General features: G+C 36.4%; 2 protein-coding genes across 3 annotated transcripts; one reads left to right on the forward strand and one right to left on the reverse strand.

The window, feature by feature from the left end:
• Positions 1-5,269: 5,269 nt before the first annotated feature.
• On the forward strand, positions 5,270-6,748 carry LOC145064788 (uncharacterized). Its single transcript, XM_079012161.1, has 5 exons — positions 5,270-5,489; positions 5,792-5,926; positions 6,018-6,257; positions 6,347-6,406; positions 6,527-6,748. Exons 1-5 carry the CDS (start codon positions 5,379-5,381, stop codon positions 6,626-6,628), a joined length of 648 nt encoding a protein of 215 aa, XP_078868287.1. The 5' UTR covers positions 5,270-5,378; the 3' UTR covers positions 6,629-6,748.
• An 826-nt stretch (positions 6,749-7,574) lies between these two features.
• CCP1 (P-loop containing nucleoside triphosphate hydrolases superfamily protein) lies at positions 7,575-10,806 on the reverse strand. Of its 2 annotated transcripts, none has more exons than XM_079010197.1 (11): positions 10,547-10,806; positions 9,926-10,099; positions 9,643-9,695; positions 9,473-9,538; positions 9,266-9,373; positions 9,084-9,150; positions 8,737-8,821; positions 8,499-8,659; positions 8,312-8,413; positions 7,990-8,209; positions 7,575-7,906 (listed from the first exon to the last, which is right to left on the reverse strand). In XM_079010197.1, the coding sequence occupies exons 1-11, from the start codon at positions 10,583-10,585 to the stop codon at positions 7,773-7,775; spliced, it is 1,209 nt and encodes a 402-aa protein (XP_078866323.1). In that variant the 5' UTR covers positions 10,586-10,806; the 3' UTR covers positions 7,575-7,772. The 2 variants fall into 2 exon arrangements, with proteins under 2 accessions (XP_078866323.1, XP_078866324.1); XM_079010198.1 differs by having other exon boundaries at positions 9,926-10,072; positions 10,547-10,754.
• Positions 10,807-18,421: the final 7,615 nt, after the last annotated feature.

Genomic DNA, 18,421 nt, shown 5'->3' on the forward strand with positions numbered 1-18,421 from the left:
ACGTAATGAATAAAAAGTGCAGAGCACAAATTCTCAATTAGATCTTTTATGGTATCAGAGCATGTGATCTGTTAGGTCATAGGTTAACGAAGATCATGACAGGGGGGAAAGGAAACGGAAGCAAGAAGGACGAAGATGTCATTGATGCCAATTCACCCTTCTATATCCACCCGTCTGACTACCCGAAACAGATGCAGGTTAACGACATATTGAACGACAATAATTTCAGTGAATGGAAGCAGGAGATGACTAATTTTCTGTTTGCAAAGAATAAGATAGGACTGGTCGATGGATCAGTCAAGAAGCCGGAATCAACAACACCTACATACATGGCTTGGATGCGAGCCGATGCCCTGGTGAAGGGATGGATGACAACAGCCATGGAGAAAGACATTCGAACCAGCGTTAGATATGCAAATACTTCAGCCGAAATCTGGAAGGACCTTGAAGAAAGATTCGAGAAGGAGGGAGCACCACGTGCCTATGAGCTGAAACAATCATTAAATGCCACTAGACAAGATGGATCTTCTGTCTCTTCTTATTACACGAAACTAAAGGCTGTGTGGGATGAACTGCAACTTGTTCTTCCTATGCCCCGTTGCACGTGTGACAAATGTGACTGTGAATTGGGAAAAAGATTGAGTGAACTTAAAGAAAGGGAGAAGATTTATGAGTTTCTCATGGGACTCGATGATGATTTTTCTATCATCCGTACACAAATACTTGCCATGAAGCCAGCTCCATCCTTGGGGGCAATATACCATCTAGTGGCTGAAGATGAGCAACAACGAGCAATTTCTGGAGGATCAAGAAGAGTTGGTGGTGAAGCAGCGGCTTTTCAAGTGAATTTAATGGGGAAGAAAAACGCACGAGGGCAAGGAACTCAATCAGCTAGCAAGCCCATTCCAAAGACATTCAAGCAAAGTAATGACAAGGCAGAAAAATGCACCTTTTGTGGGAAAGAAGGTCATAATAAGGATGGGTGTTTCAAGAAGATAGGGTATCCGGACTGGTGGCCCGGGAAGAAGGATAAATCTAAGCCGAAGGCAGCTTGCATGGAGATGGGTCCTAGTCCTATACCAGGGTTAACCGATGAGCAATATCACCTCTTTGTGGAACACTTCAAGGAGGAGTCATTTAATGAGACAATTCTGAAGGCTAACTTGGCAGGTAGAGAGAATCCTTATGATGGATGGGTCGTTGACTCGGGTGCTACCGATCACATAACCCATAGAAGTGATATTCTTGATAACAAAATCACATACACGAAGGAGGCACCCGTCATCATTCCTAATGGTGACAAAATACCTGTTATGGGGGAGGGTGAACATACCCTTCCAGGAGGCCTTAAGATTAATGGAGTCCTGCATGTTCCGAATTTCAATTATAATTTATTATCTGTGAATAAGCTTGCCAAGAACTTACATTGTGCTATAACCTTCTTTCCTGATTTCTTTGTGATGCAGAAGTTAGTAACGAGGGACTTGATTGGTGCGGGTAACTGCAGTGGAGGACTATATCGAATGGGAACGATGGAGAAGAAAGCTTTCGTTACTACCTTTGAGGTTTGGCACAAGAGGCTAGGTCATCCATCTCCCAAGAAGATTTCTAGTTTAGGGTTTGTTAAAAATGTTTCTAAAAATGCTCAAGCTGAAGTGTGTGATGCTTGTTTTAAGGCTAAACACACAAGGCTTCCTTTTCCCATTAGTGAAATAAAGACTACAAATTGTTTTGATCTTATACATTGTGATGTGTGGGGAAAGTATAGAACCCCATCTTTTTCAAAGGCTTATTATTTTTTGACTATAGTAGATGATTTTAGTCGATCCGTATGGACATTTCTTCTCAGACATAAGCATGAGGCTAACACACAGCTCATAAATTTTCACAAGATGTTCAAAACGCAGTTTGGGAAGGAGATCAAGCGTATAAGGTGTGACAACGGAGGAGAATTTGTCTCTCATAAAATGCATAGCTTTTATGCACAAGAGGGAATTGTCTTGGAGACTTCTTGTCCATATACACCCCAACAAAATGGGGTGGTTGAACACAAGCATAGACATTTGCTTGAGACGGCACGAGCTCTTCGTTTCCAGGGCAATCTTCCCAAGGCCTTTTGGGGAGAATGTATTTTGACTGCTACTTATGTGATCAACAGGCTTCCCTCGAAGGTGCTCAATGGGGTCACTCCCTATGAAGTTCTTTTTAATAAATCACCCACTTATGATCACATGAGAGTATTTGGATGTTTGGCCTACTACCGAAGCACAGAAACCGGTGGAGACAAGTTTGAGCCACGAGGTAGACCAGGCATCTTCGTTGGTTACCCACTGGGGACGAAGGGCTACAAAATTTATGACTTAGAGTACAGAAGGTTAGTAGTCTCAAGAGATGTAAGATTTCTAGAACATGAATTTCCAATGAAACGAATACAAGAAAGTAAGGAGACAAATGAAGAAGATGAACACCTCTTTGTCTTCACTGATAAGGAGGTCACCACGACTTCGGTTCAGTGTCCTTTCATCGTCGACAACCACATCCGCAATGAAGCCCAAGATCATCACGATACTCTCGAGCTAGACAATACTACCATCGATGAAAACAGCGAACTCGTGGAGAGTGACAATCACGAGAACCAAGAAATCAGCAACACTGACAGCAAGAGAGAGACCAGAACTCGATCTCAACCAGTTCGTTTCAAAGATTATGACGTACAGCTGCCCCCTTCGATAAGTCATCCGCAACCCGCTACCAATCGAGTCGCCTCCACGGTACATCCTCTCACTAATTATGTCTCATATGATAAATCTTCTAATGCTCACAAGTCCTTTTTAGCTGCCATCGCCACCCACGATGAGCCAAAGTTCTTTCATCAGGCTATTAAAAATGACCGATGGAAAGAAGCCATGCAAAGGGAGATCCAAGCTCTTGAACAAAATAACACTTGGGAACTTACATCGTTGCCCTCCGGAAAAAGAGCTATAGATTCCAAGTGGGTCTATAAGATAAAGTACAAGCCAAATGGAGATATAGAACGCTACAAGGCCCGTCTTGTTGCTAAGGGTTACACCCAAATGGAAGGTGTGGATTTTCATGACACCTTTGCCCCGGTGGCTAAGCTTGTAACCATGCGTGTTCTACTCACTATAGTTGTCAAACGTGACTGGATCATACACCAGTTAGATGTTAACAATGCCTTTTTACATGGAGATTTGGACGAAGACATTTACATGAAGATACCGCAGGGTTTTAGAAAAGACAACGAAACACGAGTCTGTAAGCTCAAAAAGTCTTTGTATGGGTTAAAACAAGCCTCGAGAAATTGGTATCAAAAATTTACTACAACCCTCCAAAGTCTAGAATTTCGACAATCTCAAGCTGGTCATTCACTATTCGTTCATAAGCATGGCGACACCTTTGTGGCAGCCCTTATTTATGTGGATGATGTAATAATTGTTGGTAACAACAAGAAAAAGATAGAGCATACCAAATCTAGACTTGATGCGAGTTTTAGTATCAAGGATCTCGGAACCTTGAAATATTTTTTGGGCATAGAAGTGGCTCGTACAAGCGGAGGTTTGGTTCTTAGTCAATGAAAGTACACCATTGATGTCCTAGAAGATTCGGGTTTTCTTGGATGTCGACCCAGCAGGTTTCCAATGGAAAAAAGTTTAAAATTAAATAAAGGAGAAGATGAAGATCGGGTCGATGCTAGTGCGTATAGACGTCTCGTTGGGAGACTTTTATATCTTCAAGCAACCAGACCTGACATTACTTATTCCGTGAATGTTCTTAGCCAATTTGTCTCGGACCCTAGACAAAGTCATTGGAATGCTGCTATGTGAGTACTTCGTTATCTCAAAACTACTTTGGGACAAGGTGTGTTGTTACCAAAGACCGAAGATGTTGAGTTGATAGCATATAGCGATTCGGATTGGTTGGGTTGTCCCTTTTCACGAAGGTCACGGACGGGGTACATATTGCTCTTGGGAGGTGCACCGATTTCATGGAAATCCAAGAAACAATCAGTTGTTTCTCGATCCTCAGCTGAAGCCGAGTATCGTGCAATGGCTACTACTGTGAGTGAAATTCTTTGGACCCGTTGGTTGTTGGCAGAATTTGATGTTGATTTCCATGCACCAACACCTCTTTTGTGTGATAATGAATCCGCCCGCAACATTGCTCATAATCCGGTGTTTCATGAGCGCACTAAGCATGTCGAAATGGATTGCTATTTCGTACGAGAACGTGTTTTGTCAAAGGAGATTGTTCCTGTCAAGATAAGCACTCAAGATCAATTGGCTGACTTGCTCACTAAGCCACTTGGTTCAGATCGTTTGAAGTCGTTGTCGGACAAGCTGGGCATTCAGAATCTTCATGCTCCAGCTTGAGGGGGAGTAAAGGAATCTAGATTATTCCAATGAATAGATAATCATAGATGTTTCACGTTTATCTGTTTTGTTTTTCATTATCTTTTACTGAATTTTAGGATCTCAGGATATATATATCCTGTTGGCTTTTGTTTGACAACAAGTTACGTAATGAATAAAAAGTGCAGAGCACAAATTCTCAATTAGATCTTTTACTTACAAGATTGTAACGCGGTCGAAGTTTTGTTGTTCCAGATGTTTGCAAATATTAGGTTGTCGAAGAGGTCAGATGACAATGCTTCTTCATCATAAACTTTGCAAACACTTCATGTAGATCTTCGTAATGCATTGTCTACCCCAATATTAGCTTTATTCGGATCTGAAACTTGTTCAAGTGTCTTGGATGCAATCACCACATGATTTTTCAATGTGGTATTTCCTTTGGGATTAGAAAACTTATCTTATGTTTTGCATTGAATCCTTCTTTCGTCGGTGTTTATGTTGCGGAGAGAAGTTGACCTAGATAGCCGAGTTTCGAGTATAGCCGACAATAGCTAAGTCATCTTCATTAGCAAGTTTTTTTTCAAGGTACCGACATCATGATTACAGGATCCGATCTTTCAATTTTCATTCAAACCAATCCTAAACCAACGATCCAGGTTATTTCATAATCTGAATCCGTATAGAAATCCGAATAAAATATATTGTTTTTTGTTTTTTTGTTTTGTTTTTTTTTTTAACACATCTACACCATCATATGGGCTAGTATGGAGTATGGAACCTCTATTGGGGAAATGGGCTTAATCATTACCCAAGCCCATACAGATTTTAGGAGTATCCCGATCATTCTGGAAGACTGGAAAAGCAACAAAGTTCTTCTACATTTATACGAGTGTATCCATTTCTAATCCTCATATACTGTGTTTTATCTCTCGCTCGATTCCAACTTCATTACCATTTCACTTGTCGTTTTTGTTAGTATTGTTTTAATTTCTGATCAATAACAACATGGCGAACGATTTGTCTCTTGATCTGGAGGAACTTCGACACCTTCAAAGCATTGCGAAGAGGCCACGCGTTGTTTCTCTTATTTCCTCGGAGATTCGCAACCTCGAAAAGGTATAATTCCTGTCATAGTAACGATACCTTTATATGATTCTGTGATTTTGTTTTTGATACTCTTGCGATTCATAACTGTGATACGATTGTTAGTGGCCTATGACCCTTCATATAGATATCATTTCGTTTCATTCAATGATTTAGACAGGGTTTACGTATGATGTTTGTCAAAATTAGATATTATTGAAGCTTGTAATGTGAGGAATATTAGTAATCGCTTGTTTGAGACCAGATATCAATATACTAAACCATATCTATTGTAATGCTTCAATAACAATCATGTATCTTTTAAACTTGTGCAGCAATTAAATGATGCTGCTTTAGTTGCACCCACTCCAATCCCAATTTCAACAAATCTAAAGATGGCTTCTGAACCTGCATTAAAGTACACTACTCTTGGATCCTTCAGTTGGGATCAAGATACTGATAAAGTCAAGGTGAGTTTATAAATTATATTATGTTAAGTCTATGTAGTTCATATAATTACAAATATATGTTGATAAAAACATTATATATTTTTTTTCTCAGATTTATGTGTTTTTGGAGGGAGTTGATCAAGAAAAAGTTGACACAGAGTTCAATCGCATGTCAGTTGATGTGAAATTTCATGATGTGAATGGAAAAAACTATCGATGTGCTATACCAAAATTAAACAAGGAGATTGTGCCTGAGAAATGTAAGGTTTTGGTTAAACCCACAAAAGTCATCATCACATTGGTCAAAGCTTCAAAGGGTAATTGGATGGATTTGCATTTCAAGGACGATAAGGTAATTTCACTTTTAGGTAGTGTTTGGTATCTAGTAGTCATAAATGCGAAGAAGTGTAATGTAATGATGTTTTTTGTTTTGAAATTCAGATTAAGCCGAGTTTGGACAAGGAGCGAGATCCCATGGCTGGAATTATGGACTTAATGAAGGTATCCTGTTAAATATTTTAAATTTAAACTAGTTTTTGATTAACAGGATAAGGAGGGCATTTATGTCTTTTTCTATAGATGAGACAGATCATGAATGAGTTATTGTCTGATTTTGTGTAGAATATGTATGAGGAAGGGGATGATGAGATGAAGAAGACGATTGCGAAAGCATGGACTGATGCTAGATCTGGCAAGGGAGCAGATCCTATGAAAAGCTTTTGATGATCTTGTTTTTTGTTTAAAAAAATTAGAGGGATTTGGTTGGTTTTGTTAAGGTGTGGTGTTTTTGGACCATATTTGTGCAACCAAAGTTTCTTATTATTATTATTATTATTATTATTATTTTTAGGCGTTTTTAATTAAGGAATGGTTGTGGTTTGGGTCAACTTTAGGCACAATTAAGGTTACTAAGTTATTGAGTAGAAATTTTGTTCACGAATTAAAGTATGTATAATATGTTATGAAGTTCTCCATGAAATATATCTATCAAAATCAAATGAATAGAGTTTTGCAAGGCAAACCCGATTGGAACAAATATAAATTTCTTTACATTTGGAGATAATACAAAAAAGAAAATAGTTTTAAAGCAACTAATCAAGTCATCCCATAAGAAAAGTCTTTGCACGACGCATGATTTATAGACAATTGTTCATGCATGACTCTTTCATGATTTTGTAGCGATTGAGGATTCTGTTTATATATATAAAAAAATAACCAAAAAAGAGAATAAAACTAGTAAATTGGTATGTACGTTGTTGGTTATCAATAACCATGTTTTTAAGGTTAAAACAATAGTAAAATGTACAATTGTTATATCTTTGAATGAACATGTGATTTTAAGGTTGAAACTTTTGAGATTCGAACTCAATATACTCATTTCATTTTTGAAGTGTTTAAATTCCAAGTGATCACCACTAGTTACTTTGATGGTAATTGATTATGTATATATATTTCAAATATAATATTATAATAAAAATAAATTAATGTTATAATAACAAATAAAAAGTACGTTTCTATTTCTTTCAACACGCTAAAAAGCATGTGAAACATAATATTGTCATTGGATCACATGTTTTTGTGCTTGATTTTAACATGTGGTATAATATTATCATTGGACAGGAAATAACCCGACTTAGTCTAACAACACACAAACATAAGCAAAGGATGATAGGGTAAATTCGTCATTTATTATTGTTCATAGTCCAAAAAAGAAACAAATCTTCATTATACCACTAGTGTCCCAACACAAGAATATTCTAGAAATAAAAAACAATTAATTGTGCAAAAAAAAGGGTCCAACAATTAACACACACACACACACACACTTGCAAGAATTGAAGCAAAAGAATGATACATCTGTGACCTGTCACTGGAGTATCTGACTCCCATAATCAGAGTTAAATCGATCATAACGAGGCGCATGTAAATGAGCAGAAGGCCGTGTGTTCTTCAACGCATTTTCAACATCTTCGTGTTTAATGGGCCCCACCTTCGGCAACTCTGCAAATAAAATTTTCTTTTAAAATCCATATTCAAAAAAAAAAAAAAAAAAAGAAAACGAAACTAGGATGCTATTTTTATACCATCATCAGGCAAAATATCATGCTGTTCAAGAATAGCCATTACGCGTCTCAAAGGTTGCATGGCAGCTTCTTTACATAGCAACCGAATATCAGAACCCGAATAGCCTTCTGTTTTTTCCACCAATAAATCATATGGCAATGTCTCTTCTTCAGCTACTGAAGGCAATAATTCCTCAAACATTGCTTTCCTTGCTTCTGCCTCTGGAAGAGGTACAAGGATCTAGAAAAATATAGTTAAAAAAAAAAAAACACCACCGAATAATAATAAATCTTAAATACAGAAAATAAATGGAAAGTATTTTTTTTTTTCAATTAAGGATACTCTTTTCTCAAGACGCCTGAGCATGGCTGCATCAAGTTCCCATGGGAGATTTGTAGCTGCTAATACAAACACAAGCTCATCTGTTTTTGTTAAACCATCCATCTGCAATCAAAATCAAACATTCAAATTTCAAATTTTAGAATAAAGTAATTTAAAGAAAAAAATACGTGTAAGAGATTAATTAAACCTGAATAAGTAACTCGGTTTTGAGGCGTCTACTTGACTCATGTTCACTTCTTGATTCACCACGTTGACTAATAATCGCATCGATTTCATCAAGGAAAATAGTTGATGGAGCATGATGTCTTGCAAGTTCAAATAATACTTTCACTAACTTCTCAGAGTCCCCTGTTATTTCATACGTGTTTATGAAATGACAAAATGCAAAAACTATTATTATTTAATATTTAATAAATATGACATACCTCGCCATTTGCTAACAATGGATGATGCTGAAATGTTGAAAAAGGTTGTATTGCATTCGGTTGCAACAGCCTTTGCAAGCATTGTCTGGAGAATTATAGTTGTTAATTTAAATTAGCTTAAAGAAAAACAAAAATAAAAAATAATGATAGTAATAATATGTGTTAAAATTGTATTTGCTATTATGCCCTTGTTTCTTTCTAAATCTTTTGTTTTGGTATCTGTAAGTAGTTTATATTCAAACAATGTTCATTGCATATTTGCATTAACTTTTTAAACTAAAAGGGAATTAAGGAATTAAGATTGAAAGAAAAAAAAAGTTAAAAAAAAAAAAAAAAAAGTTGCAAACCTTTCCTGTTCCTGGAGGGCCAAACAAGAGAATGCCTTTCCATGGAGACAAAAGACCAGTGAAATACCTACAAAAAAAGACTCTCTTATTTAAACATTTTTACAAATTTGCCCTTGTTTATTTTTCCTTACATTTTATTTATCAGAGATTTTTGATTAATCATTAATGCAGACAACACTTACTTGGGATATTTTATTGGCATAACAACTGCTTCTTTAAGCAGGCGTTTTGCATTTTCTAACCCCTTTATGCTATCCCACTTCACATTTGGACTACCTCGAATAATATCCCTGAATAAAAAAACATATAAAGAAATTCATGTTCACTAATTTGAAAAAATAAACTAATAAAAGTAAAAAGGCATCAAGAATTGAGTTTATTATTATTACCTACTTAAACTCTCTGCCAAAGTTCGCATTTCTGCTGATTCAAAAGCAGGAAGCAGAGATTTTTTCCTGTAAAAACAAGAAATCAAGATTATGTTCATTTCTAACTATATATTTTTTATAATACTTTTCTATTGTTATATAATACAAAGTATCTAGAAATGGGAGCATACGGTTTCTCAGCATCAAGTAATGTAACTCCATTGGCTGCTGAATTCTCTCTTTCCTGTGAAAAAACATAATTCAAAACAAAAATCAAACAATTTATCCATTATTTGTTGTTTCTTTTTGACTTAATGGGCTTAATGGGGACACGACTTAATCTAGTAGGATATATATATGAGTGTTTCTTTTTGAATCAATACAAAAAGAATGAGTGATGACTCAATAAAAAAAGTCAAAAAAGAAAGCTTTTCCATTAAGTCATAAGTTTTACAAATTTGCCCTCTTGTTCACCTGTCTATACTGTTCATAGATTGACAATTCAGCTGTGCTCTTTGGGTGTCCATTTCCATTTGATGTTCCATTTGATGAGTTTCCATTACTTGAAGGTTGACCATTTGCAGCAGCATCTTTTGGCGTTGATTCCTTTTTCCTCCCAAACTTAATATCATAAAACATCTTAAAATCCTAGATATAGAAGAAACAGAATTATAGTAATATAATTGCATTATCGTTAGTTAACTTCAATCTTTCTCAAATCAATCAATCTGCAAGAAGTATAAATCGTCAACTTCTAATAGTCCGACTATAATAAGGTTCATAAATCTGATGATCGCTGTTTTCAAAGAGAATGTTGAATTCAATAATTTCAGTCCTAAACCCTAGTCACACAAATTCGAGCGAGATTCAAATTATTGAGCAATGATTATACAGCTATGCATGATCTATGACGAGAATAATATACTAATTTTAGCATTTTTTAGTAGCAAATGCGTTTCCTCTTCGGTAAAATCCTACCAATCAGCTACAATTCTCATGCGTTCGATTTGACTAAATTTCATAACCTACAAAGTGATTGAATTGAGTACCGATTTGCGGAACCAATCACAAACCAAAAGAAAATTTTCAGCATACCTGGAAGGACCAACGAGTGATTGAAGGTTCATCGGCCATTCTTCTTTCTCTTGTTTGTGATGAAATCCAACACAAAAAGAGCGAAGAGATCTGAAGATGTTTGTTGCTCTGCCTGTTGTCTCGGTGCTTAGCCTGATTCGATTTTCATGAATAAAGAAATGAGTAAGAGTTGTTGAGTGTAAGCAGAAGATAGTTGGAGAGCTGTCGAGTGAATAAACAAGGGAGAGATAAAGGGATCTTTGATTATACAACGTGTGGGTGAATCACTTGCGTCAGTGTACCCCTTGGCTCATGTAGTCATGTGCCTAGCCGAGATGCCCATTTGGCCAATTCTAACAATGGAATTCTTTGGACATGGAAATATCTAGATCTAAAGATGCACATTCCTCTAGTTTCAGTCATTTTCTTTCTTTTCACTTTTTAAGTTGAACTCGCGAGCGGGTTGTAAGGGACGAGTCTAGAAAGGATTGGTTGTGTCTAAACAGTCTGGTCTTAAAAATCGGTTTCAAAGCAATTCGGTTTTTTTGATGGTTTTAGTTCGGTTTTTTTTTTTCGATCTCGGTCTCACAACCTTTGTGTACATTTTCTCGGTTTGGTTTCTGTACTTTTCGATTTGTTGGTTATGGTTTCAAGTTTTTCGGTTAACAGATATGTAACAACAAAATGACACATTAAGATATAACTCAAAAAGATACATTAAAACTTAATAAAAGAAAGGAAACAAAAAGTTAGGTATTGTGTGATTATACCTTTGACTTTCAGTCTTTTTTTAAATCGGTCTCGAAATAGTCCAGCTTTATTGGGACTAGTTTCAGAGCAATCCGTTTTTTTCCGGTCTGATCTTGTTTTAGACCGTTTCGGTTTCGGTCTTTTTTTTAAGACTGTTACGAAATAGATTTTTTTGTTCATGTCTCTTGTCTTAAAATACCTGTTTCAAAACAGTCTGATATTTCTTTTTTGGTCTCGGTCTCATCACCTTTGTGTACATTTTCTCGGGTTGGTTTTATACTTTCTGGTTTGTTGGTTATGGTTTTGAGTTTTTCCGTTAACAAATATGTAAATAATAACAAAATGTCACATTAAGATATAATTAAAAAAGATACATTAAAAATTAATAAAAGAAAGAAAACAAAAAGTTGGGTAATGTGTGATTACAACTTGGACTTCTAGTCTTTTTTAAATCGTTCCTGAAATGGTCCGGTCTTTTTTGGGACCAGTTTCAGAGCAATCCGTTTTTTTTTCGGTCTGATCTTGTTTTAGAATTGTTCGGTTTCGGTCTTTTTTTCTAAGATTGTTACAAAATCGTTTTTTTTGTTCATGACTCTTTTCTTAAAAGACTTGTTTCAAAATAGTTCAATCTGTTTTTCCTGTTGGTTTCAGTCCGGCCTTTTTTCGATCTCGGTCTCACAGCCTTTGTGTACATTTTCTCGGTTTGGTTTTGTACTTTTCAGTTTGTTGGTTATGGTTTCGAGTTTTTCCATTAACAAATATGTAAATAATAGCAAAATGATATATTAAGATATAATTAAAAAAGATACATTAAAATTTAATAAAACAAAGAAAACAAAAAGTTGGGTAATGTATGATTATAAGTATATAACTTTGACTTCCAGTCTTTTTTAAATCGGTATTGAAAGTCGAAATGGTCCGATCTTTTATGAAACCGGTTTCCGTCTGTTTTTTTGGGTCTGATATTGTTTTAGAGTAGTTCACTTTCGATCTTTCTTAAAAGACTGTTATGGAATCGATTTTTTATTCATGTCTATCCGAATCAAACTTGGTGCATCAACTCTTTTTAGCATCTAAAATTAGTTAGACGCGAAACCCGTGGCCCAAGACAACAAACCGGTGTTGGATAAACAAGGAATCCATGTAATTTAAGGCCAGGGCCCAGGGGTGTTTCATGTTTGGACCTACCTTTTGAAATGATATACATACTGTATTGGATAAGCAAAATTAGATGACCAATTTTTTATAAACCATGATCTATAAAATTGTGTTAGGATGTGGCTGTATTATTTATAGTTGTAATAATTTGATGTTGCTTGATTGAAGGGTAAATTCTTATTCTTATAATGTATATCAGTATATAAGTAGTCAGTCGGGATATTTAATACCAATATAATAGTAAGTATATAGGTACGTTCAGATTGGTTATCAAAGATTTTTTGTCCAACAACTATTGAAGTGGCTCAAGATCTTTAAGTCCCATAGTAAAACTTGGGTTCATGATAGTATGAAGATATATAAGATCAATGATAGTGTTTTTCCTCCTTTTTATTATTATTATTATTATTATTATTTTTTATAATTAAATTCTTTATGATAAAACATGAAAAGCTTTTTATCATTAAAGAAGATTTTTTTTTCCTAATAATCACTCCTAATATTTACTATACGTTCACCTTTTAATTTTTTTTTTTCATGTGTTTGTCACATTTAATCCCTATAATAATTAATATTATATTTTATACTCCAAATGATATTTATATATTCTATTTTTCTTATTAGTTAATCAATTGATTTAATAAAAATAAAATTAAATATACTTTATAAAAAATTTATATAATTTAAAAGTAGTTATTAAAATTAAAAATATAAAATGTTATAAAACATTCTGATTATATAATAGTTTATTATTTTTGACATTTTATAATCGATAGTTTCGGAAAAAAATACCCAATAATCATAAGTTATAAAGCTGTAAGGGGACTTAATAAAATATTTAATATATATATATATATATATATATATATATATATATATATATATATATATATATATATATATATATATATATATATATAAAGGATAAATTTGTTAAATTGATTTTTTTTTCCAAAAATGTTAACCATTGGTGTAATATCTGTTTTTCAGATATATATATTTCTTTTAAGAATATTCCTTAAAACTTAATTTTTGGGAGTTTTGAATGGTCATGACGTTGTGATAGAGAATAACTGCGGCGCAACCACATCATTAAATTGGATGCATCATCTTGGTTGGTGACGCCATCATCTTGGGTGGTCACGGCGTGGCACATGTATGGCCACGACGCGGCAGCGACTGATGGTTCAGAAATCTAGACCCTAGGATTTGAGCCCTATTTAAGGGCTCTAACCTCAAGGGTTGCCTCATTTGGCAACCTCCACTCTCTAAGATCCCAAAGCCTAGCCTCCATGCTTGATTCTTGAGCTTGTTTTGTGATTTTTATGAAGCTTGAGGAAGAAGGAAGTCCATTGTGGTGCAAGGAAGCAATGAGTGAACTTAGATCCACCATCTACTTCAGAAATCTAAGTCCTTTGAGGTATAAAGTTTTGATCTTGGCTTTCATTTTTTTGGATCAAAGTTTATACATCTTTTTAGTGGTTTTAAGTCCCTTTCTTAGAGATCTTTGGAGTTGAGCAACTCCTAGACCAATTTAGTGACTAAAATGATTTTTGGACTTGTGAGTTGGAAAAAAGGTGTGCTTTTATGCTCTACCTTGATGTCATTAATGCATCTTAGCTTACTTGGAAGTTAGGTTTTTAGTTTGGGTACTCATGAGATTTGGGAATGGATAAAATTAGAAACTTTATCCAGTAAGAACATTAAGAGCACCATATATGAGCTTTTGAGCTATAGAAACAAAGGGTTAAGTGCTTAATCCATTAAGTTATTTTGGAGTCTGGTCACAACGTGATGATCTATATATCACGACGTGGTGGTGGGTTCATCCACGACTAGATTGTCTTATAGACACCGTGGCGTGACCATGGTGTTGGCCACAACACGGTGACTCATCCCTTGACTTTGACTTTTGACTAAGTTTAACTTTAAGACAAACTTTAGGGTTAGGTCATAGATTGATGATTGACCCTTACAAACTATCTACATGGGTGTTGTGTCGAATTATTTGCGTGTGAAGAGCTTTAGGGATATATACTTCCGTCTGTGAGGTGAGTTTTCTAACTTTACTTTGTACTATAATATGGATCCTCTATATGATAGGATGTTGGTATGATGTATGATTCTGTTAGGCAAGTTGATTTGTTATAGTTACATGTGCTTGATTGTTTGGTAGTTTGTTGTTATATGAATATGTCGACATATTGCAGATGGGTTGAGGCAGTCCAATTGTGTGCTGAAGGCCAAGATACCCGGGTGATCTGACTTTATTTTGTAGGCCCAAAGAGGGCTGTCCAACTTTATGTTGAAGGCCCAGGTGGCGGTCCATCCTTATGTTGTAGGCCTTGGGTGCATGCATTTTATATGTATTGTGTTGTGGGGTATTTTTGAAGAACTCACTAAACTTTGTCTTACAGTTGTGGATTTGAATGTTTCAGGTACTTCTGAGGATCGAGGCAAAGAAAATATGTGACTATACATACTCTCTTAGAGATTTTATGATTTGAGAGATGTTATGTTATTATACTATGATGGATCCTATTTTTGTGAAACAATTGTTTTGTGATGTTGACTTTTATGATAATGTCTAGTAATTCTCTTTTAAAAAATCAAAAATTTTACATCGGTTTTTGGGATGTTACAAGTTGGTATCAGGGCGCTGGTTTGAGGGATTTGGATGAACATTTGTGTGATTCCAAAATCAAACTAAGGATCTATAAAGTTTTTACAACCATCTTCTAAAAAGTATACTTAAAAGGGAGAACTAGGATGCGATGTGTACAGTTAGCCGGAACGCAAATAAGAGTAATCCCTAAAATATTCATACTTGTTATATGAATAATTGTTGATATGTGAATTGCTAGAATTGTATGCTAGTAAATAGGTTAGGGATCCTCAGGAATTGCATGATAGAATTGTCTGGTTATTGTGATGACCGGCAGCCTAAGGGATTGCTTTGTTGTGCGAAATGGAATTGCTATTATCGTTGTTAGTGGTTGAGTGTATCCCCCATAGTGGTACATAATTAGGGTTTTATAGCCTTAGAATGCTTGATTTCACCTTACTTCCTGTTCCTTGTTTGGTTGTGGGATTGAGGAAGAATCAAATATTTGACTGTCTATTGGATCATATATTATGTATGAATACCATACGTGAGGTGACTAGCAGTGATGGCAGAGGTTTCTTGTAGCACATGAGCGCGGTCGAGGGAGTCCTAAAATGAGAAACTAGGAGTTAGTGGTTACTCTTCGGAATGTATAATTGGGCATGTTATCATGTCAAGTTATAGTAGGTCTAGCGGCTTAGAATTTCAAGGCGATTCTTGAGACAAATACGGGTAGGTGCGGAAGGTCGTATGGGCTCGTACTACCGGAAGCAAAGGACCCATACAAATGTCAAGGGGAGCCATAAAATTCTAAGGAGTAAGTAGCTGAGTGTATAGTATGTTGACGCTATGAATTGATTCTGATCAGCCTCCTATATATTTTTCAGTATGGTGATGACGAGGGGTTCCGGTTCAGGTGTCAACGGCCCGGAGAGGCCACAAATGATTAATGATGAGATCCGAAATTTGATTTCCACTCGGGTGACCTTTGTGGTCAGGGAGGCGATTATAGAGCTTTTTAGGTCTATTAAAACCACATTATTGATATGTTCGACGAGCGTTATGCTATTTTCACTGATGTTGTTGCCGTATCAGCAAATACAATTGTCGCTGCTACAGGACTTCAGGGAGGAGGATCGATTTAGTATCGGGAATTCAGTAATACAAAGCCCCTAGTTGACTCGGTCGTTTTCCATGAGGTGGATCTATGAACTGAATGGATGCTTTTACACATGTTATTGTTTGGAGAACCTGAAGGTCACATTTGCTCTGAACATTTTTCTCTTGGGGCGAAGGACTGGTGAAAATTGGTGACTCAAACATTTTTTTCCTATAGAGTGGGCCGTAGTGAATTAGGAGCAATTCTTGGAGATGTTCCAGATCGAGTATGTTCCACTAATGGAGGGGGAGAGGTATGTTCAAGAGTATCTGTCACTCAAGCAGACGATAGAGTCGGTGCCGGAGATCACCAAGATGTTCGTCGAGAAGGCCCTATCTTATCATGAGTATGCTACTTCTGAGAAGGTACAAATGTCATGGTACTTGAGCATGCTTAAGAGGGATATTATGAAGTTCACGTCGACTGCTCAGTACCGAACCCTATAAAAGATGCAATCGCATTCCCGAAGGAGAGAGATCAAGTTGGAGACACAGAGGAGAATAGGTAGACCCCAGTGTAGACCCAGTCAACAACTATGTGGTTCAAGCTATCTGATTCCTAATCTAGAGGTTAGAAAGGCCACATTCGTAGTAAGTACGATAAGGTACATGAGGGTCTTTGTCGGTCAGGGACCAGGTGCCATAAGTGTGGCAAGGAGGACCATTATGAGAAAGGCTACCAACAACCATAGTTGTAGCATCAACAAAGTATGAGATTTTGTTATCATAGTGATTAGGTGGGCTACATGAAGGGCAGTTGACCCTTGCTTGTCAGGCTAATGCAACTACCAACCCCTACGACATTTTGGATCGCGGATGGATGACTGGGGTGAGCAGAGGAGGCTAGGGCAGTGCCTGATGTCGTTACTGGTACGTATCTATCCATGTTTCTATTATATATTTTAATCTGCATTCTTATGTCTATGTTTTTCGTAGGTACATTCCTAGTGTTCCTCCAGAGAGGCAGGTTGAGTTTAGGATCGATTTGATCCCTAGGACGACCTTGATTTCTAAGGCGCCATATCGCGTTGCACTTCATGATATGCAAGAGTTGTCCTCTCAGCTTAAGGAGTTGTTGAGCAAAGAGTTTATCCTCCCGAGTAGCTCGCCTTGGGGAGTGGTGATTTTATTTGTGAAGAAGAAAGACGGTCACATCGTATGTGTACTGATTACTAGGAGCTGAATAAGTTGTTAGGGAAGAACCACCATCTACTCCCAAGGATTGATGATCTTTTTGATCAGTTGCAGGGTGCATCTTGGTTCTCCAAGATTGATTTGAGGTCGGGATATCACCAAATGAGGTTTAGAGAGGAATACATTGAGAAGATGACTTTTCAAACTTGATATGGCTATTATAAGTTCATGGTGATGCCATTTGGGCTCACCAATACACCGACAATGTCCATAGATTTAATGAATCGAGTGTGTAGATCGATGCTTGACTGACCAGTTATAATGTTTATTGATGATATTTTGGTCTACTCCAAGACCAAGGAGCAACATAAGGAGCATCATCAGGAGATTCTTGGGGTTTTGAGGAAGGAGAGATTGTATGCCAAAATTTCTAAGTGTTAGTTTTGGTTGTGCAAGGTTCAGTTTTTGGGACACCTCATCAATCCAAACGGAATTTTGGTCGATCCAGCAAAGATCAAGGCGATGATGTAACGTGAGGTCCTAAAGTCTTTATTTGAGATCCGAAGCTTTCTTAGGTTGGTTGGTTACTATAGGAGGTTTGTTTAGGATTTCTCCAAGATTTTTGTTCCTCTCACTCACTTAACGAAGAAGAGTGTTGATTTCTTTTATGGGCATGAGCAACATGTAACATTTAAGACCCTTGGACAGAATTTACACGAGGCTCCATTATTGACCCTTCTAGATGATGTCAAGGATTTTGTGTTATACTATGATGCTTCATTTTGAGGATTGGGAGCGATTCTTATTTAGTGGGCTAGAGTGATTGCTTATGCTTCCAAACAATTGATGCCTCATGAGACTAATTTTCCTATGCGTGATTTGGAATTTGGGGCGTTGGTGTTTACCCTCAAGATTTGGCAACACTATATTTATGGGGTCCATTGTACCATCTACATGGATCACAAGAGTTTGAGATACCTTATGGACCAGCGAATTTGAATATGAGGTAGCATAGGTGGATTGACGTGGTGAAGGATTATAACTATAGGATCTTGTATCATTTGAGGAAGGCCAATGTGGTGGCCAATACC

The sequence above is a fragment of the Lactuca serriola genome, chromosome 7 (assembly GCF_051521515.1).
Source record: "Lactuca serriola cultivar US96UC23 chromosome 7, Lser_US96UC23_V15, whole genome shotgun sequence".
Classification (NCBI taxonomy): domain Eukaryota; kingdom Viridiplantae; phylum Streptophyta; class Magnoliopsida; order Asterales; family Asteraceae; genus Lactuca; species Lactuca serriola.

What these genes read in the sequence shown, in the direction of transcription:
- LOC145064788 (XM_079012161.1), top strand. Translation starts at nt 5,379, where the DNA reads ATGGCGAACGATTTGTCTCTTGATCTGGAGGAACTTCGACACCTTCAA. An exon ending in AGATTCGCAACCTCGAAAAG is followed by an intron (nt 5,490 to 5,791) that starts GTATAATTCCTG and finishes AAACTTGTGCAG; the next exon opens with CAATTAAATGATGCTGCTTT. An exon ending in GAATTATGGACTTAATGAAG is followed by an intron (nt 6,407 to 6,526) that starts GTATCCTGTTAA and finishes GATTTTGTGTAG; the next exon opens with AATATGTATGAGGAAGGGGA.
- CCP1 (XM_079010197.1), bottom strand. Translation starts at nt 10,585, where the DNA reads ATGGCCGATGAACCTTCAATCACTCGTTGGTCCTTCCAG. An exon ending in CATTGTTAGCAAATGGCGAG is followed by an intron (nt 8,660 to 8,736) that starts GTATGTCATATT and finishes ATGAAATAACAG; the next exon opens with GGGACTCTGAGAAGTTAGTG. An exon ending in TGATATTTTGCCTGATGATG is followed by an intron (nt 7,907 to 7,989) that starts GTATAAAAATAG and finishes TTTTATTTGCAG; the next exon opens with AGTTGCCGAAGGTGGGGCCC.